Source organism: Nelusetta ayraudi, unplaced genomic scaffold, assembly GCF_046127955.1.
Source record: "Nelusetta ayraudi isolate G7.1 ecotype Tasmania unplaced genomic scaffold, CSIRO-AGI_Nayr_v1 ptg000181l, whole genome shotgun sequence".
Lineage (NCBI taxonomy): Eukaryota > Metazoa > Chordata > Actinopteri > Tetraodontiformes > Monacanthidae > Nelusetta > Nelusetta ayraudi.
Window position 1 is genome coordinate 956,904 of NW_027466230.1, and position 21,368 is coordinate 978,271.

A 21,368-nucleotide genomic window follows, 5' to 3' on the forward strand; every position below is an offset into this window, starting at 1 on the left:
CTTGGCCGTGTCTGCTTAGTGAATGAAGAGAAAGCTGGAGGAGGGAGGGGAGAAAGAGCAGCGCAGCAGCGGGCAAGGCACCAGCTCCGAAACCCAGGAATAAAGGCGAACTTAGCTCGTATGCGCAAGAATAATTTACTGCGGTTAGCGACATGATAGTCCGCGCCGAAAAACACACCGTGACGGGATTCGGGCGGTAGGGGCTGGGCCGTTGGTGGACTGTGCAAGAGGGCGGCTGGAAAGTCGAAAGGAAAGAAAACAACAACACTGGAAAAAAGACGGGGGTTACTCTCTACAGCGACAATAAAACAACACTCCACGACAAGTGGTCCACTTGGTGCCGAGGGTGACGTCCGAACAGAGGGAAAACCAGGAAATACTTGGAGACTGGCACTCTATTTAATTTTTTTCGAATGTCGGTTGCCCGATTGCGTCGCCGCGTCAACTTTAAACTCAGGAAACAATGAAGACATAGCAAGCGAGAACTCATCAAGTGTCTCGGAGCTGCTAGCTATCCCGCTAGCCTTAGCTCGGCTATTTCACAGCGAGCGAATGCGAGGTGAGCGCTGCCGCCCGCTATTGGAGCCACAGAAGCTAAGTTAGCTCGTCGGCTAACGTTAGCTGGCTAGCCAAACACGTTTTTCAGAAACTTTTGCCGTTGTTTCCTCGGAGCCCAAACGCTGAAGGAGTATTGCGAGTACAGAGGGGAAGGGCAGGCTCCCTTCTGGACGTTCTCCCCTCTTCTTCTTTTCCTGATATGATGATGGCTGCGGAGGTCAGCAGTGAGGATACGGGCTCGGTCACGACAGGGACAGGGGTGGCAGGCGTAGGAGGCCCGGAGACGGCCCCTTTCCCTTACTATCCCAACTCGGGCAGGGTGCGAGTCACGGACCTGCGACAAGCACCACCACCACCAACCCTCCGCCAACATTCTAACACCTCTCCGGACTCACTTCCCGACATGAGCATTATCCACAGCTTGTCTATTGGGGACTCAAGCGGAGCAGCGCTGTCCTCAGCTGGCAGCGCAGGAGGACGAGAAGGAGTTGGACATTCAGTTTCCCAAGGAACGAGCTCAGGGACGGTGAGCGGCGTCAGCCACTCTCCCACATCGGAGGGTCCAGCTAGTCGGACCTCACCCACATCAACAGGCCCCGATGGGCCCACTGCGTTCCCCCCACTGCCACCTCCTCCGCCACCCCCTCCAGGTTGCGGGGGGCCCGGTGGCACCGTGGATGAAGGGGACATGCAGGATGGACCCGAATACGAGGAAGAAGAGGTGGTCTTCCCACTGTCTGCACCTCCCACTAACCAGTAAGTGTGTTGAAATTACAAATCCCGTCCCTATTGACAAAGAACACTTTCCTTTATGTCGAGCTCACTTCCTTCCTGTTAACATTTGAGTTATGAATCATTTCTTTCGTTCTTCACGTTCACTCGGTGACCTGTTTGTGTGCTCACGTCAGTTCCAGTCTTTTTGGGTGATTTAAACCCCACCCACCCACCCAAAACAAAAACCACCCTAAAGGTTTAAGTCTGGCAAAAAAAAAAACTACTCAAGTCCTGTAAACTTATTCTACTTTTTTTTTTTTTTTTTTTTTTTTTTTTTTAATAATATATAAAATAAAGTGTTGCTATCTGTCGTAATAACCGTAATAGGACACTTTGGCTGGGTTTAATGGCACATCATGTACCGGGTTATGGCTAAGTAGTACTGTAGAACACAAAGAACAAAACAAGGTAATTAACAAGCTACAGCCCTGGTAATGAACAAGGAGCATTTTCAGCATAATTATGCATACACGTCACTAGATTTAAGTGAATTAAAAAAAAAAAGTGACACATTTATTTATTTTTTTAATTCAAGACAGACAAATCTCTGATCCTCTGACACTACAAAGACCAAATGATCAGCTTCCTGTATAAAAAAATAAATAAAAATGTATGGTCAGTTTTGATATGGAGGCATGGTGAGAGGCCCATGGCTTATGCGAGTTCCTTTAATGAGGAGTTGCAGGTGACAGGTGGCTATTTTCAGTCTGGAGGAGTCTGGGCCTGAGAACACCTGCAGACGTAGACTCAGTATTCAGAGCAGAAGCAGCCACACTGTCCTGTCAAACTTGTTAATTCTTGTTTACACTTCCAGGTTAATATTAACTTTACTCATTGCCAGTAGTTTAGTGAAGCTGCAACGTATGATGACCTCAGTCTTAGTCCTTGGGTGACTTGGACACCCTTTCATTTTAATATAGATTGTGTATTTACATGTTGTCGAAAAACATGCAGTTTAATTTGTCATTGCCAATATAGGTCTGCTATTCTAAAATGACATACTGGAGTCACTCCCACTTTTGTGTTCGACTTGTGAGTCGTTCACAGTGGCCCTACTTCTAAATTCAGTCACTTTTCCATTAATTAAAAATCCTCCAATTAACGTCGACTTGACTTACCTAATTTACTTTTCTGTACATTATTATGATATTATGATTATTATAACGTTGTCACCACTGCAAAGAGGCATGCAAACAAGCGCATGACCAGGCCCCCTTGTGCTAATGTTGTAATAACCTAAAAAGGGCCCTGCCATTTGTTAAAGCCTTATGAGAGAAGTGCTGAGCTTTCTCTTACACTGACTGTAAGATATGGAAGTCATTGGTCCGGATTGTGGATTCAGCTCTTATTTTAGGGCCAACTTGTGTCTGTCTGCATGATTACTGAGCCAGAGGAGGGCCATCATTTTTCCACTCTGGCATTTCCAAGTTATAAAAAAAATTAAATTAGCTATACTTTAATCTTAGGTTTTGCCTATTTTACTACTGTGGAGAATTAGTATTGGTCAGGGCCATGACATCCTGCCAGAAATTATTGGACGTCTGTGGTATCTGAAGTTTTAGGAAGTCCCCCCCCCCCCAGCCCCCCCCCCCCCCCCAAAAAAAAAAAAACTATTCTGTTTTGCTCCGTTTGACAGAATCCAATGTGATAGCAACTTTTTATGTTACCTGCAGTAAAAGCATGTCTACTCAAAGAAATAAATAATTACGTATAGATGAAAAATCAGTCTTAACAACTAGCGTTGTCAGTAAAGTGTTGTTTGAACTGGGATCTTTGGGAATTCAGATTGCTGACAGTGTTTTACATTTCAATCCTTTTTTAAAGGCTGCCAACAAAGATGAATCGCAAATTGTGGAATTCATTTCTGGTTTTGTCTTTCTTTTTTTTTTTTTTAAAGGGTTCTGCCGTTTCACTCTCAGAAATATATTTCCCAATATGTCTTGCCCAGGTCATAGGAAACAAAGCAAAAAAAAAAAAAATCTTGCCCTGGCCGACTGAGATGTTCTATTTCACTCTGTTGTGTAAGTCACAGACAACACAAGTGTTTCCTCTATTGCAGGTTTGCGGTTTTGTTAAGTAGCCCGTTTCAGTGATGAATTACACAAGACACTCGACCGCATGCCTTCCATTTTTCTTTTTTTCGCTGGTTATTATTAGCCCGCAGTTTCCCTGGTAGGTGCTGCGAAGTGCGAGTTTATCAGAAATGCGCTCCACCCTGGCCGCCTTTATGGATGTTGAACTTTGCCCGCGTCAGATGGAATGAGGCATATCTGTGAGAGCACGGCGCGAACATGCCACCGCGCCGGCTGCATCCATTTGTTGTTTTTTCACCCGTGTCCATCCGTCTGTCTGCCTGCCTGCTGCGGGAAGACGCATTAAGAGGTGCTGTGTTTTGCCTTGTAACGACGACCCACTTATAGGGAGGGTCTGCCCTTAACTTCAGGGAGGGACTTCCACTTCACTTTAATAGCGGCTGATCTGTGGGCCCTGAGCGAGCGCTGCCGTCTCATATACACGATGGCTAATCTGATCCACTGTGATTTAGGCAAAATGCATCATAGTCACCATAACCTGATTACGGCTTTGCCCCAGATGCATAAAGCTGAAACTAATGGCCACATATGGACCTATAGTATATAGTATGCACTAATCCTGCAGTTTTTTTATTTTTTATCTTTGTTTCTCTCTCTCTCTCTCACTCTCTCTGTCTCTCTCTCCTTTTTACAACAACACACACGGTTGGCAAATTTATGCCCAGCAGCTATGGGTGTTGTCCTCACAGCTGACTGCCCTGGATGACTATCATTCTCATCCCAGTCCTTCAGCTCTTTACTTAGCCGTGTTTGCTGTCTGCGAGCTCCTGCTCCCAAGGCTGATCCTGTATTCCTTCTGAGTTATTTCGCAGCCAGCGAGGTGCGACACGGGCGCGCAGCGCTGCAAGTCATCCGCACTGTTTGGAAAAGGTCCCGCCAGTGCGTGTTGCACAACAACCGCCAACAACAACTCCGCACTGTTGTGCACCACGGTGAAGGGGACAACTTCATTCCCACCTCTGTGAAAACCCGAGTCATTCATTCATAAAGTGCGCTGGCGCGTTTGTGTCACTGTCGGGAGAATTCGGCCGCCTCGTCAGCCCCGGCGGAGAGTCGAGAGTGGAAATGTGCTGCGGCTCCAACGGGGCGCCGCTACCTGCTCCCCAACCAAGTGCACGGGCTTAAACAAACAGCATGTTGGGAAATGAGTCGTTGATTTTGAGTTTCCACGGAGATTAGCAAGGATTTGAAGTCGTAAAGGGTTTCCCTCAGGAGTTGGGAGAAAAGGGGGGTAAAGCAAAGTTGGATTTGAAAGATCAGCGGCTGTGTGAATGTGTTTAACGGATTAGCAGCCGGTTGTGGAAACGTCGACGCAACTGCCGTGTAAATTTAGTCTGCACACTACCTAATTGCTGCCTCTGTGGTGTGATTGAGACAATGGAATTCGTGTTGTGTAGCATAACCCTGCATGCCCTGCGTACAACGTTTCCTAACGAGGAGAAAAATGCTGGTCTGGTTTCTGTCACTGTTAGTTCGACTGGACCTGTAACTGCTTTCCCCCCCTCAAAAAGTTCCGATGTTTGTCGCTGACGGTGTTACTTCTCAACAAAATGATTGTGCGGAAGTTATTTTCAGTATCATCAAACTAAGCACGCGTCACGACCAAAACATGCGTTCAAGTGCACAGTGGAGTTGAGTTTTGTTCCTCACAGTGGGGGAAAGGCACGCCATTGGATTTCGGCGGCGGTCACGAAAACGAGATATTTGCAGGTGAAAGCACTGTCACCCCCACGTGCCTCGACGTGCGCACACGTCTCCTCCTGACTCCGCCGGACGTGTGTGTTCGCTCTGGAGCGGCAGGGCTGGTGCCTGCTCTGCTCCGCTCCGCTCCGCGCCATCTGTCAACACCCAGCGGCTATGTTTTCTCGCAGCGCAGCGCAGTGCGGCTCCACCGGACAGCTGGAGTCACGGGGGCCGACGAGGCCCCGCAGTAATTAAAGAATCCATGCGCGATCGCGTGACTCTACACAATGTAGTTTATATAAACAGAGCAACAAATCCCCAAAAAAAGGCTTATTGTTCCCCATCTGAGCGTCTAGAAGGCCCAATCTGCTGATAGGGGGCGCTAGACCCATTCATTTAAATAGCAATCCCTTTTTACAAGTCTAATCGGCGCGCTAAGCATTGATAAGGTGAAGCTTATGGTTTCCATGCATTTTCAGGCCGTTGTGCAATATCCTGTCATGCCCTTCCAATACCCACACTGCCCTGCCTTTTCTCTCCTGCATCCTGTTTTCAAGACTTCCGAGCCGCTCATTGTGGCCTTAACAGGATCCTCGGAGGCATTCTGGTTTGTGTTTGACAGTGCCCGTGGCTTTTCACTCCAATGTCTTTTCCGCATAGCGAGGTGCGCTGGAGGTGGATGATTGCAGTCATTTTTAGCGGTTTTTGTTTTGGGTGTATTTTAGGGGAGTTGGCGGAGGACGGTTTGCAGGCTCCTCTACGGATGGCGGCCCCTCGTCAGAGGAGACCGAGCAGCGGCTGCCTGACCCCTGAGCCCTTCCGATCGGTGGCGCTTGGCCATATGTTGCTGCAAGCGGTGTCATTCTCATAATTGGTGTCCATTTCCAGTCAGGCTCGGCGCGGAGAGCCACGGATAATGTGCTTGTCAGCCATTGTTGTTGATGTCACTGTTGTTGGGTGACTTGACATTCATTCTGTACTGCAATTGGAGGATGTTTTTGTTCAGCATGCAAATGCCCGGGAAAGAATTGATCCAGAATAAAATGAAGCGCTCACTTAATGCGGCGCGATGTTGGCGTCCTCGCACTCCTCAAAGTTTAATTAACAGTTTTAAAAATATTAAACCCCAATGCCAAGTTAAGTGTTCCGCCTGGCACAGCTCTTTCTCCCTTTTTTTTTGCGCTATCTTACTTTAAATTCAGGGAAAATGCAGTGTGAAGTAATTAAAACAAACAATTACCTGCTGAATACAACCTGCAGATAAACTAATCTCTCATTTCTTTCTTTCCTTCAATTTTTATCTTTTTATAATTAAAACCTCAGACAGACACTGCATAATATTGTCGACCATCTGTTTAGTGCTCAAATTAACCAAACATAAAGCTTTACATTCAAATGGTACAGTGGAACTGTGGAACAGTGGGAGCGTTTCCAACTGCAGATTTCTGCAGGTAAATGAAGTCGAGGTCACTGCGTTTTAATCTTTGAACGAGCCTCGCGCCGGCAGACGAGCCACTCTAACACTTTTGTAGGTCACAAGGTTGTGTCGGTTGTTTCCACTAATGCGTGCTCTGTGCATCCGAGTCTGCATGGGCAGCATCTGGGTGTACGGTCCCACGGCCATCTGAGCGCGCGCGCATTTGCCACTCCCTGCCCTCGCTGCTCCCCCGTGCTCGGGGGAGCCAATCGGCAGCATGCATCTGGTGAGTGGCTTGATGAGGGAGAGGCGGAGAGGAGAGTAGGAGAAGTCTGAGGTGGGCTCCTGTGGTGCGGTGCTGCACTTTCCCTCTGTCTCAGGAAGAGCAACTTGAAAGGAGCCTCACGACCCTTCAGTTTCTTCTCGGGGTGACTCAGCGGAGATCGACTCGCTCGGATGCGGTCTGTGTGTCGGCGTGGGCTCACCTGTTCCTCCCGATGTCTCTCGTCGGCCGCACTGATGGCAGGTGACCGTGTCAGGGGAGCAGCGGCGGCACCTTGTCATGCTTCCTGAGGATTCCGTGCCGCCGCCGTCGCTGCGCTTTGCACGTTGGCGCTGGCAGTTCTGGGCCGAGCGGCGGGCACGTCGGTGGACTGGGTGCTCCTGGTAGGACCTGAGGAAACACCGGGGAGATGCAGCAGAAGGCAAACTCTGCGTAAGTTGGCGCGGTCGACTCCGACTGAGACTAATACCTGATTCTGAGCTTGCAGACACTTCTCTCTGCTTTTGCTTCTTGACTGTGAGTTTCTGGGCAACTTCACGTTTATTAGATTCTTTTATCAGTGACTCTACTCTCCGTATACCACTTTAGCTCACTATGCTCAAACTTTCGTCAATCAAGAAAATCTGTGCCTCTGTAAGCTCTTGCTTTTGTTCATAAGTCGAACTTTGCACGATGCATTGGCGCCATGCGCCAAATCCTGCAGGTGCAGAGAGGTCATGAGAGGCCATGAAAGGCACTGTGCACAATGGTCCCTCCAGTAAGTTGGTAGCTTTCTATTGAGGTGCATTGCAGATGTGCCGTAATGCAATGTTTTTTTATTCGTTTCTGACGCTGATAAGGGCAGACAGGATGTCTGTGGAGATGCTGGAGTGCCGCTGCATCCATCAAAACAGAAGGAGATGTAGTAGAATGACATAAACTGGGGAGCAAAAGATCACAAAAGAGCATCGGAGGAGACAGGCAGACTGATGAAGAGAGAAGATCCAACTCACTTAAGTCACAGCAATCCGTCAGCCCCTGTTAGCGTCACCTCCCAAAGACTTGGCCCCAGAAAAGTCAAAGAAAAATGGATGTCAGAAAGGGCTCAACAAGGACTTCCGCGAAGTGGATGGATGTGGATGCACAAATGTTTCATCGTTGGTATATTTTGTCAGCATACAACACTACTTAGTTTAAACAAGTATACATATTGCCTCCACAAATCCATTAATTCTGCTTATTTAAAGGTAAAGCCTGTCCCAACATACTCTGGGCATCATTACTTTTTAAAGTGTTTAATGCTTGAATGATTTTGGTCAGTATGCAGTGTCCTCATTTGAAGAGGGTTTATAGCTTTCATCACGGCAATGCCATCATTTGTTAAGCAACCCTTGGGTTGTTGTTTTTTTAAATGCTTTTCTGATGACAATCTGATTAAACATCTCATCATGCAAAAATATTTTTTGTAATTCATTTAGCAGCGCTTTTTCTTTCTCGTCTTGGCCTTCGATAGCCAGTTAATCCATCATTTATTAAAGTTATTAATCGACTGAACAGATGATAAGCTACAAAGTTACACAATGACCGTTATGTTATCAGCTGTTAAATTAGCTTGAGAGTGTTTTAATGCAGGTGCCTACTAACAGTAAACATAATAAACACGATTGTGTCATTCAGTTAATGTCTTTCATTAAAATGAATTTGCTGCCGATTATGCTTCTCATGAAACAAAATCAATTTAATTTTTCTAATTACCTCTTAGTGCCTCTGGTGTTTAAGAACGGACCAGGTGAGATTGCTCACTCTAGACTGAGTTGTCTCGGCTTTGACTTCCGGTGTGAAGCAGTGATGAAGTATGTCTAGTTTGCAGCTCTGTGTAATTATCATACCGAGGTGAATCATTAGTGGCACCTTCCAAATAAAGCAGAACGTTTTGAAGTTTTTCCTGTGTAGTGGGGTGGGTACGGAATGCATCCGTCTTCATCAGCAACTCATTTTGGGATCGTTTTTTTTTTTCCCCTCTTAATCGTTCCTTGTTGATGAGTAAACATATCTTCTTGAAGCCATTTGTGACGTATCAAAGCGCTGTCTAACACTCTGGTCATATTCAAATTTGACTCAGAACGACACACACACACACACACACACACACACACACACACACACACACACACACACAGAGCATTTGAACGAGCGTGATTCACAGGAATGCGATTCAACATAATCCGCAAAACTGAATGCCGGCGCAGTCATAGCCTTCGTGATGCAACACTCTGAAGCCACTCGGCCTGAAAAAATATAGCCAGGAGGTTTGTGTACACAGTAAATCACGACGCCGCGCTCGCAAAAAAGCGCCAAACCTCTGCGTTTGGCAAGTCTCCCGAGCTCGCTAGGCTCGGGCATGTTTAATTTCAGCTACATGCAACAATATTGCTCATGACGGCGTGACACACATCGCTGCGCTGCCTTTAACTCAGCCTAGCGTCACGCGCTGCTCGCGGGCCTCGACGTGCGGAGACTGAAACTGCTCTCCTGGTTTAATGTGCTTCTGTCCATCCAACCATCCGGTTTCAATACTGTACTCAGACTCACGGGGGTCTGCTCGAGCCTGTCTCTGCTGTCTTTTGGGTGAAGGTAGCGTGACACCCTGGACAAGGCGCCAGTTCATCGCTGGGCCACATGGAGACAAACAACCATTCGCACTCACACTCACACTCGTGGTCAATTCAGAGATCCCAATTCACCTCGCATGCTTGTTTTTAGACTGTGGGAGGAAGCCGGAGAACCCAAAGAGAACCCACACAGACACAGAAAGGTCCCAGATCAGAACATATTGCAAAGCTAGCATAGAAATACCCATTTATTTGGCCCTGCACGAGCAGTCGCTCAGTTTAGAAGTGGAGCTCAGTGGCGGAAGGCAGATAAATTCCTTCCCCGAGCCGAATGTCGACGCAGGACAGACGCCTGACGTCACCCGCGCCGTTCGCCGTTCATGCCCTGACATGAGGCGCCATTCCTCAAGCCGACGGCAGCGCTGCATCCTTTCAACGCCACCGCGGCCTCCGCTCGCCGTCTGAACATTGGAACTCCCTCCCTGGCTGTTTCGTAAATATTCGTGTCTCCAGTTTGAGGTGTGATGTACAAAGAGTGGCACGTCGCAGCTCAGGCAGGACGTGTCAAGCAAGCTGACGTATGATTGGAAAACAAAACACCAAAGTCACTGTTGGCTTCGGGGGGCGGGGGGTAAATGCGTTGGATTTGCTGTTAACTAAATAAACAAGACGACGTGAATAATGCAGATCACCCGGAGGCGCTCCGTGGCAGAGCCTCTGTGGGTACGCTGGGAAACAGAACGCAGCCCTGCAGCTGAGAAACGCCGGCTTTTTGTTCAAGTTGGCTGCGATCCAAAATAAATAACGGTGAATCCGTACAATACCGCTCGAGGCAAAAGTGTATTGTCTGTGCACTTTTGCACTTTTGTTTTAACATTCACCTGTCGTTGTGATTCTTGCCGATCGCCAACAGTGGAACCAGTCTCCACTTTCATCGGGACCGAGGCCGGGCGGGGTTCCACTCTGGACGTTGCCAGTTTACCGCAGGCCCACACTGGCTGCGTTTACATCACAGTTTTTCGTGAAATAAAACAAAGTACAATTGCGATTTGCAGGCGTTTCCATTGAATCGTGTGTAACGCAGAAGCCGTAATTTGTTTGCTGAAGAATGGTTGTTATATTTTTCTCTTTGGTTCCTTGTAAAAAAAAAAAAAAATATTCCGTCTCCTCCTCCGTCCAAACATAACGCGCCGTTTTCACTTGAAGTGAACTGGTCACGTGACCCCGCACGTCACGTCCGCTGACGTGTAAATGCAGAAAATGGGTTTCCATTGCACCTTTGCGATACACCTCTATATCAAGTTGAGTGTGATGTAGCTTTCACACTAATGAAAGCCACATCAAGCTCTCATTAGTGTTCTAGCATCCTGTTGAAAACGTGTGTGTTTTGGCCGAGGCTGATGAACTGATCTGCTGGCCATTCGACTGCTGGTTTTCGTGGCTAGAAGCAGAACCAGAAACACGACTGCCAACGCAACAGAATTTGGCCTCGCCGTTCGTCCGTGGCCTGTTGACGTACTGGACACGAGGGGCCAAGTACGGCGAGAGTTCTAATACTGCTTAAATTCAGGGCTGCAGTGGCGCCTCACCATCAGACCAGGTTGCCTTGTGGTATCGTATCAGTGTCATTATTAAAATATTTTGGGCATCGCACCCAAGTTATTTTTGTATCGTAGCAACACTGGTTCCTCGTGACTCGGGGCAGCAGTCTGTGAATGTGTTGCATGTTTGTCTGCGGCTTTTAATTTGCTTTTGGTTAATATTCACCGGATTTTATTTCTTGACCTTATGCGAACCAAATTATTTTATTGAACTTCGCAGCTTTGGCACAGATACTGCCACTACTGTGCTGCTACGACACTGAGCTTTGTTGCCAGATGATGGAAAAGCTTAAAGTTAGCTGCATAATCCGTTTTCCAAAGTCCTCGGTTTTCATGATCATGGCACTCCTGTGATTTGATGCAGCGCCCCCGCCTGGTCTGGTGGAGCTCTTGACCTCTTTGGTGTCTCTCCTTCTCCTCGCCTGCTCCGAGAGCTACTTCTAGATCTCTCTGACACCTCCGTCACGTCAAACACAGAAACGAGAGACCTCCAGCATGGCTTGCTTCCCCCTTCACAGTCTTTGTTGTAGTTCTTGCTGCTTAAAAAAAAAAACTAGGACTGTGGTGGCTGTCCTTGAGCGTCTCCGTTATTATCACCCGTCCTGTGAAACACTTTTCCTTCTGCCGTGTTTTTTTTTATTCCGTGTCTGAATGACAATAGAAATCAAGTGTAATCTAAACATGTGTACATGAGTTTGGTTGTTGTTCTCCAGTCCATCAGGAACTTTTGAAATGTCAATTTTGGATCTTGAAAGTGAGAAGTGGTTTGGGGCTTTGTTGGTTCAAAAAAGCAGAACATAAATTCCGGAGTGAGCAGTGACCTGTGCAATTATATTTCATATTTTACAAGACTATATCAAATTTTTTTCAGAGCCTTTAAAATAAACAAATAAATAAATAAATAAATAAGTAATGACAGGAGTTTTATGGTTCAGTTAATAGTGACGTTTTGAAGATCTCAAACGCTTTTGCTTGACTTGAGCCCTGCGTGCACTGTGCGTAACTGGATGGGCTTATACTTTGCACCGTGGACACGACAGACATGCAGCGTGCTGTGCCCAGCACTGCCATGTCATTGTTCGCTCCCTCTGTTCCAACTCGGTATTATTCCCTCCAGCCTCCCGACCAACTCAAGAGCTCCTCAGCCTCCCTCTCCAGCCACTCACATTCATCCTCTTCATCAGCCAAATCCCCTCAAAGCCCCATCCTGGACACTTAACTCTCCGTCTCTCCTATTAAGCCTCCTCCAGAGCTTGCTGTATGTAGTAGTAGACGTCTCTGTGTTTTCTCTGCGAGCCGAGACCTCCTCGCCCTAAACCAGAGTGAGCCCTTCTGGCTCCCCTGAGAGCAGCGCTGCTGCAGCACCTCATTCATCTTTTTACGGCTGGATGTTTTTCAAGCCACTGCTTCTCTGTCGAGAGAAGCGCTGATGGCCTATATTTGGAGAAGCATGTTAATCTTTTACCTCAGCTGGCGAGGCCGCATTCAAGTTCAACAGCGGCAGAGTTCAGCCGCTGAGAATTTCACCAGTGTTGTTGCTCCAAAAGTTTCTGTTTTATTTTGAAAGTACGCCGTGTCAAACGCTTTGCTTACTTTAGAAAAGGGCATTTGGTATCTGGTACATTCCTGTTATTTGCTTTTAGTACGCAATCTGTTCTTCCTATCTGGGTTTGACTCATGGGGATTATATTAAATCTTTTTTTTGTGATCAGTTAGTATACAAGTGTTTATAGGCATGATGATAATTAGGATCCTCTAGCTGTATTAAATTGTAAAATGTATTGTAATAAAGGGGTATGAGAGCAAGTATCGCTCTCGTACCTCCACTTTTGTCCCAAATGGTCCCATTGGTAACACATCTTGTTGGTCTGCTTACCTGTGATAGACAGGTTTGCCCATTCACCCTCCAAGTTTCGCCTCTTCTTTCCAGACAGATCAGATTCTGCTAGATGGGCACGTGAAATAGATAACGTAATCATCCCAATTGCCACATTCAGGTCATTTTTATATATGTATGACATTAAAGAGAACTGCACCAATCATTCTGCTTGAAAGGCGGATCAACTGAATATCAGTTTTCTTTCCGTCTCCAGCGCAGCGTGATGGGAGCCGGCGCCGGCGATGTGTTTCTGATTCCTAACGCTTGGATTTTCCAATCTTTTCCCAGGTGGTACCATGGCAAGCTAGACCGAACCATCGCAGAGGAGCGGCTGCGCCAGGCGCGGAACCCTGGCAGCTACCTCATCAGGGAGAGTGACCGCCGGCCCGGTTCCTTTGTCCTGTCTTTCCTCAGCATGAACAGCGCGGTCAACCATTTCAGGTACGCCTGCTGTAGCGGGAGACTTGGCTGCGTGTGAGCCTGAACGTGTGATCAGTGTTTTGAGCCACTCAGTTACGTGTTGTGTAAAAATGTGTGAAGCAGCCTCTGAGGGTTTTGGGACTTGGAACGATCGGCTCCGCTGTCTCCCGCACACTTCCCAGATCTGCTGGTCATCCTGCATGTGCACAATTCTTAGCGTGTCACCATCAGAAAGGGACATGAACCATGGTATTATGGGATATGATTACACGGATATGATTAAAGCAGCTCTAGGTAACTTTGGGTGGAAATGGCCAAGTGACCAAGTAAACACGCTGCAGCTCTATAGTTTATTGATGTGGGAAAATTCAAACAGTCGCCGAGCTGGAGCGCTCCTATGTGTTCAGGAAAAACACCGATATGAAATGCAAAGCAGACATTAACAATAACGTTGTAGCAAACGTTCAGCACTTTTATTACTTCATCTTTCATCGAGGTTACTTATTGGGTTCCATTCTGTCATTTTACAATCTTATGTTTTTGTAATAGTAGTATGTAAAACCGCCTCTAAATAAACGTGTGACGTTGCCGTAAAGTGGTTTGTCCGGCGTGTCGGGTCGCGCTTGAAAGTCACGCAGTGCAGTTGCAGCCGCTGTGGCACAACCCCCCCTCTCGCTGCCGAGGCGGCACCATTGATCCTATTAATTGTTTACGTACTGCTTTACTGAGTTTGGAATCACAATTTTAAGGTCGAAAAGTTACCTAAAGCTGCTTTAAGCCAACATGCAGTCGCAAACGTTTTTTTTTTGCAAAACTTTGAAATAAGAAAAGCTTGTAATGAGGTAAAAGCTCAGAGATGAGTTGATAATGAAGCGGAGGTTTGTTTCTCTCTATTTCGGTTGGTTTGTGGTTTCCTTGGCCTTCCCTTTTGGGCCATTGAAATCCGCCTGCATCGCAGACTGTCAAAAGAAACAGCAGAATCTCTTTAGCGTCTTCTTTTTAATGCACGTCCAGTGCCTGCTTATGGGGGGAAACCCATGAATTTGCACGCGCTTGCATGCGTTCACGCCACGCAAGAATCCTCCATGCATGACACGCCAGTGAAGCCGAAGTGAAGTGAGAAGAGGGTGCATTATCAGCTATGTGGCATGCACCATCCTGGGAGTCAATAGGACAGGACAGGCAACTGTCTTGTCCTCCCCCTGGAATCATGTGTTACACCTTCTCTAGGAGGACTCGTGCATCAATACACAAGCTGCAAATACTAAACACAAAATGTGCTCTTTCTGATTAACATCAAACACTGTGAGAGCCTTGCTTTTTCTTGACACAAGTTATTGCTTGAGAGACTTGCAGGCACTCGTCAGAGGGTTTATTTCAGGAATTGACCAGTGTGGTTCAGGAGAGAGACAGAAGAGTGATGTTTGGTGTTCAGCAGTAATGTGGTGCATCATGAGAGCCAAATCATCAGTTTGGTCATCATAAGTGGAAGTGCTTTGTGCTTACAAAGAACAATAATGTTAAAATCCTCTAATGATGTTGGAAAGTAAGAACAAGAATTAAAAAAGGTCTGTGACTTTGCTTGCTTTTTTTTTTAGTATCAGTAGTTATTGTCACAAATTTCTCAAGAGGGACTTTGTGGTTATTAAAACTTCAAAATGTTGCTTTTCTGTCCTTGTGTAGACCACCGCGCTCGAATTAAATCACTTCCTTCATTCCCTTCTTCCGAACGTCATACGATTTACGGCCGTTCTCAGCTTGTGCTCCTTCCCATGCTTCCCAAAAACTCCTGAATCTTCCTGCCGGCGTCTGTGCGCTGAGAAATTGTTCTGTCCAGGAAATGCACTTCCTAATTAAGTAACAATTACATCATCCCTTTACTCAGACGGGCCAAGTGTGGAAGCATGATCTCATAGATGCTGGATAGAGGCAGCCCGTCTGTGAGGGAATTATGAACACGAGGTTAATTGCGTGGCACCTGCACTTAAGAAGGCTTATGTCCTTCGAATGCGCATGCAGAAAATGAGCAACGGCTCACATGGCTTTCTTATAAATCCTCAATTAGAGATCCAATCAGCCGATGAGCATAGAGGTAAGATTAGCGGCTGCGCAACGAAAGGTGAGTTACGACAGTCCTAGTTGCAACTTTGAATCTGTCACAACGTAGATGGAACATCCTGATAGTGAGTTTCAGTGTTGCTTAATCAAGAAAAAAGTATTTCTGTTCCGTGTTTTTTTTTTTTGAGGATATATTTGCAGTTTTTTTCACAGGTTGTTTCTTCTCCTTACAGGATAATCGCCATGTGCGGGGACTATTACATCGGCGGGCGGCGTTTCTCCTCTCTGTCAGACCTGATTGGTTATTACAGCTATGTGTCGTGTCTACTGAAAGGAGAGAAACTGCTATCGCCGGTGGCGCCCCCAGAGGTGAGGCTGAATCCTGAAGCTGAAGCCTTTCCATGGCTTGTCTGACATGACATTACATGGTGTTGTTTGCTCTTATCCCCTGGCAGCTGGTTTGGAGAATGACAGATTGGGAAATACACCTTGTGCAAACGTTGTTCACCCCTTTGATTCATAGTATCAGGGTTGAACTGTAATTGTGCAACGTTTAATAAGTCTCTCCAAAAGGCCCCCCAGATAGCGTAATGTGAGACGCACAGTGTGAAGCGTGTTGGTTTTTCTGGGTTACACAATAATGTGCGATTATTATTCTGTTTTTTTTCCCCTTCAAAAACCAAAAGAACTAAACAGAAAACAGCGTGCACAATACAAATTATTGTGCTTGCAGTATGTTCATGTTTAGAATGAACAACCGCAGTAAGAAAGTGGATATTAAACAGTATTTAGGGTGCCCCCCCTCTGTATTTGAGATGACAATCAGGATTAGTTATCCAGTGTGAAGGTCCTTGTCAACACTGAGACTTGTGAAACTTCATTGTGTTCATTTCCTTCACAGCCTGTAGAAGACAGGAGGAGAGTCAGGGCCATACTTCCTTACACCAAAGTGCCAGATACTGATGAGATCAGGTGAGTTTCTTCCTGTCAACCTGAACCAAGTTTCCTCAAACATCCCTCAGAGTGTGTTTTATTCACAATGTAATCAAGTCGTTTCCACTAAGTACTTTATGGACACAGTTCGCCGCTCTGAGCAGTGCAACCTCGGCCCCAAAAAAAATCAAAATTTTCCAGTTTGTGCTTTTATAATTTTGGGCAAAAGTCAAAATTGTTTTGGACCACATGAGCAACAGTGACTCCCCTCAACTGAAGCCTGCAGTATTTCATCGTGTTGCTCCTTGGAAAAAAAAAAAGAAAAAAAAGGCAGCCTTGTCTTCCTCCCTTTGGTATGTAGAGAGGTACGCTGCTCCACTCATGGCAGTCTGGAAAGCACATCATCTGACTTGTTAATGAAAAACAGTCTTGTCTGTGCCAGTAGCAGCAGCAGCAGCAGCAGCAGCGGCTGGTGATACCAGCCCCCCCCCAATTTCCTAAATCCGATAAACATCTGTCTCAAGTCAACCTCAACCCCAAATCTGCCGGGCAGCCACAGGTTTCACTGAAGGGGGAGAAACAGCGGCCACACTGTCGCTTTTAAACAAGCCAGAAGAGACCTCTGCTGGTAAATGTGTGTCATCACACACAGCACAAACTCAAATCCTTGTCTCTGTGCAACTGGTCAACAAGGTCTGAGATTTTCAGATTTGCTTCGAACTAGATTTTTCTTTTTTTTTTTTTTTTGCATATTCTGGAGATGATAGTGACACAGAAGAGCTCAGCTGCTGTTGGGAAACTCCCTTGCATGTGCTGCCATCCTATAAATGTCCCATTTGAATTGGTGTGCTCAATACCTTGTTTCATTTCATTGTCTCATCTCTAGCTTCCTCAAAGGGGACATGTTTATTGTTCACAATGAACTGGATGATGGCTGGATGTGGGTGACCAACGTTCGCACGGAGGAGCAGGGCCTCATTGTGGAGGATCTGGTGGAGGAGGTGGTGAGTACAAAGAGTGATGTGTAATGAATGCACAGATGGACGTCAGCATGAAAGAAAAAAAAAGCAACATATTCAGTGTGTCAGTCGCCTGTCAGATTTGAGGTCTGATCGATTTTGCCTGTGATGTTTTCAGGCGCGGGAGGAGGATCCACACGAGGGGAAAATGTAAGCCGTCTCTCTTGCTTTCACATGAGAATGGGAACATTTCCTGTTTCCTTTGTGCCAGTAAATGGGTTAAATTTATACCATGGAAAGTCTGATCTCCAGATCTCCACATCTGTATTTGAATGATAATTACAACACAGATAATTCCACATGTCCCAAAAAAAGAAAAAAAAAGAAGAAAAAGAAAAGTAAGTTGTATTCCATGAACCTTTCTCACTGTTCCTGTTTCTTCTACTGGGCAGATGGTATCACGGAAAGGTCACCAAGCAAGAGGCTTACAACCTTCTGATGACAGGTACCTTCCGTCTTTTCCTTAGACCTTATTCGCTAGTGATGAATTATTAAAATCAAGTTCGATTTGAAAAAAAAGAAAGAAAAAAAAAATCCTATTTGTTTGTTTCTGCTTCCCCTTCGCTCAAAGTCGGCCAAGTGTGCAGTTTTCTGGTCCGACCATCGGACAACACCCCTGGAGACTACTCCCTGTTCTTTCGCACCAATGAAAACATCCAAAGGTTCAAGATCTCCCCCACCCCCAACAATCAGTACATGATGGGAGGGAGGTACTACAACAGGTACGGCCGTGCTTTCTAATGACCTAGTAAAGGGCCTGTAAAGGTGGACGGTGCATTTTGACCCATTCTCTCTCGTCGCCAGTGTTGATGACATCATCGACCATTACAAAAAAGAGCAAATCGTGGAGGGCTACAACCTGAAAGAGCCGGTGTCCGTGCAGGTCGGCGCTCACCCCACTGCCCATATTGATTTTTGTCAGCGTGATGCGTGACTCACAGATGTATTTACTTATTTTTTTCATTTTCATTTGCGCCTTTTGCAGCATCAGGAACAAGTTCTCACCGACACGGTCGATGGCAGAGAAATTTATAACACTATCAGGCGGAAACCAAAAGACGCTTTCTACAAAAACATTGTCAAGAAAGGCTACCTCCTCTTCAACAAAGGTGAAATCTGTTGCGCGCAGTTGTGCGAGCGGCGCTCGCGGGGCGCCAGACAGGTGGGGATCTATATTTAACCCGGTCTGTCTCGCCATCAGGCAAAGGCAAGCGGTGGAAGAACCTCTACTTCATCCTGGAGGGAACCGACGCCCAGCTCATCTACTTTGAGAGCGAAAAGAGAGCAACCAAACCCAAAGGGCTGATCGATCTGAGCGTGTGCTCTGTGTATGGTGTGCATGACAGTCTGTTTGGCAGGTGAGCTCTGAGGTCCTGTTTGAAAGGGACACTTGTTCTGCACTGCATGGCTTTACATTGGTCTCAATCTAAAGTCTGAAGTCTAAATCCTGTGGTCTTGTTTCTCGTGTGCTCCAGGCCAAACTGTTTCCAGGTTGTTGTCCAGCACTTTAGCGAGGAACAGTACATATTCTACTTCGCTGGGGAGGCTCCAGAACTGGCACAGGTGATTATGGTACAAACGCTGCACAAGCATGTGCACATCTGTGTCCGTTCACTTTGCTCAGAGGGACAAAGGTGTCTTCATCCCAAAAAGTGACCTGCAGTAAAGTACAAGACAACGTCTAAGCCTGCTGGATTAGCTCAAGCGATGCATCTGTGTTTGTCAAAGAAGATTTTTTTTTTTTTTTTATTTAGCGAACAGTCAGTTGATTGTCTTGTATTGAAATGTTTTTTTATTTTTTGTTTTTTTGCAGGACTGGATGAAATGCCTTCAAACATTCTGCAGTAATTTGAGGAAAACCACTCAGCAGCCCTCCAACAAGAGGCTCAGACAGGTATGCTGTGTGTGTCTGTCTGTCTGTCTGTCTGTCTGTCTGTGAGAAAGTGTGTGAGAAAGTGTGTGAGAGAGAGAGACATAAAATAATGAAGTCGCAACCCAAATTTATTCCACAAAAATAAAACCATTAGCCCACATTTACATTTTCTCTACGAATACTGTAAATCTGCTTTAAAATCCCTTTTAAAGAGGGAAATTGTCCACAAAGCCGCGACCCAATCAGAACAGCTCCCCACCAGTTGAGAAAGGCTCATCTGAACTGTGTTGGTCAGTAGGCGACCAGGCCCACAGGTATTAAAACAAGCGCAAGGCATTGAATGAAAGCAAAGACTTTGGCGCGCACGCTTTTGGTCCACTTTGCATTGAGAACTGTTGAGCGAGTGCCGATCACTCCGACACATAGCGGCAGCGCACAGTTGCAAAGTGCCTCCACTTGAGTCTGAACAGCTTCGTTCTTGCGGGGCGATGTGCCATGAACGCCCTTCTCCAAAGTTGCTGCAACCATTTAACGGTAATAAAAGCTGACAATAAACACACAACGCTCGACACTCAGACTAAGTGCCGTCTAATCAACCAAGTGCACTTTAGCGCTGTTGCTTGAAACGCGCCTTGCGCACCTACACAGTCCGTCAACTCGATTATCCTTCACGTTTGTCCAACTGCCTCCCGATTTGACTCTCACGCACTCTGATGTGACGTGTGGTGTTTCCGCCTCCGCAGGTGAGCAGCCTGATGCTGTACGTGGAGGAGGCCCACAAGCTGCCCGTCAAGTATTTCGCCAGCCCTTACTGCAACATCTACCTGAACAGTGTGCAGGTGGCCAAGACGCACCCGCGGGAGGGGCAGAACCCCGTCTTCACCGAGGAGTTTAACTTTGAGTGAGTGATGCCCCTCCTCTCAGTCCTTCACACCTGCACTCATCCCTGCTGGCTTCCGACCTCACCCCCCCCCTTCCCCTCCCTCTCCTCCTGTTCTCTCAGTGACTTGTCCAGTGAAATCAACCGATTCGAAATCGGCCTGAGCAACAAAACCAAAAAGAGCAAAGAAAGCGACATCTGTAAGTGCTCCAAGAGGTTCGCCGCCGCGCTTTGAATTTGTCTGCCAGCGGGTTTTTTCCTCCTCGCGTCGAAACCTCACGGCCGCCGCTCTCTTCCCGCCAGTGTTCATGCGCTGCCTGCTGAACCGCCTGCAGAAGGGCCAGATGATCGACGAGTGGTTCCCCCTCAGCTCCCACGTGCCCCTCAAGGGCATCGAGCCAGGCTCCCTGCGCGTGCGCGCCCGCTACTCGGTGGAGAAGATCATGCCCGAAGAGGAGTACAGCGAGTTCAAGGAGGTCTGCGCCGATCTTTGATTTTTCTGCATTCGCTCTTCTGCCGCACTGTATTTCACCTTAAATGACAAAAAAAAAACAAAAAAAAAAACCCTCCGCTGGTGCCCCGCAGATGATCCTGCAGAAGGAGTTCCACGTCATTTACGCTCTGGCCCACGTGTGCGGTCAGGACCGCACCTTGTTGGCCAGCCTCCTCCTGAGGATCTTCAGGCACGAGAAGGCCGAAGCCCCTCTGCTCAGGACGCTCAACGACAGAGAGATAAACATGGAAGGTGAGAGAGTCGTGGCTGGCAATTAAACTGCTCGGAGAACTGCTTTCTTTTCACTTGTGGAACTTGCGTGTGGTTTGTTCAATGATCTCGGATATCAACTTTGAACTCAAATTCCAGGAGAAACTGTTTTTAGTTGGAACTGAACTGACTTCTGACTGATTCTTAGTACAAAACAGTGCATTACAAATGCACGAGGCGTCCAAAAATTTTCTTTCACCACTGTGAGAAGCATCTAATCTGGCAGCTGTGGTGAAAATATGCTTTTATGCTTTCATTTTATGAACCGCTTTTTTTTCCGTACTCCTTCACGCCAACCAGATGAGGCCACGACATTGTTCAGAGCGACCACCCTCGCCAGCACTCTGATGGAGCAGTACATGAAGGCCACGGCTACACCCTTCGTCCACCACGCCCTCAAAGACACCATCCTCAAGATCATGGAGAGCAAGCAGTCCTGCGAGGTAGATGCCCCGCAGAGGCGTCCCCCTCCCCCCCCCTTCTCCTTTATCTGAGCTGCAAGGCTCATCACATTCACATCATTGGTGACATTAGAACCAATGA

The 21,368-nt window shown here is 46.9% G+C and overlaps 1 protein-coding gene across 1 annotated transcript in view; it reads left to right on the forward strand.

Moving 5' to 3' along the window:
- LOC142881085 (ras GTPase-activating protein 1-like) overlaps nt 1-21,368 on the forward strand; it is a 25,379-nt gene continuing 4,011 nt past the window's right edge. The window contains exons 1-18 of the mRNA XM_076015135.1: nt 1-1,314; nt 13,168-13,320; nt 15,591-15,726; nt 16,259-16,329; nt 17,177-17,294; nt 17,428-17,459; nt 17,702-17,754; nt 17,881-18,031; nt 18,114-18,192; nt 18,295-18,418; nt 18,511-18,667; nt 18,785-18,872; nt 19,123-19,203; nt 19,926-20,083; nt 20,186-20,262; nt 20,366-20,538; nt 20,648-20,807; nt 21,126-21,268. Coding sequence (XP_075871250.1) covers nt 758-1,314; nt 13,168-13,320; nt 15,591-15,726; nt 16,259-16,329; nt 17,177-17,294; nt 17,428-17,459; nt 17,702-17,754; nt 17,881-18,031; nt 18,114-18,192; nt 18,295-18,418; nt 18,511-18,667; nt 18,785-18,872; nt 19,123-19,203; nt 19,926-20,083; nt 20,186-20,262; nt 20,366-20,538; nt 20,648-20,807; nt 21,126-21,268 — 2,511 coding nt within the window. The 5' untranslated portion in view covers nt 1-757. The remainder of the gene's footprint in view (nt 1,315-13,167; nt 13,321-15,590; nt 15,727-16,258; nt 16,330-17,176; nt 17,295-17,427; nt 17,460-17,701; nt 17,755-17,880; nt 18,032-18,113; nt 18,193-18,294; nt 18,419-18,510; nt 18,668-18,784; nt 18,873-19,122; nt 19,204-19,925; nt 20,084-20,185; nt 20,263-20,365; nt 20,539-20,647; nt 20,808-21,125; nt 21,269-21,368) is intronic.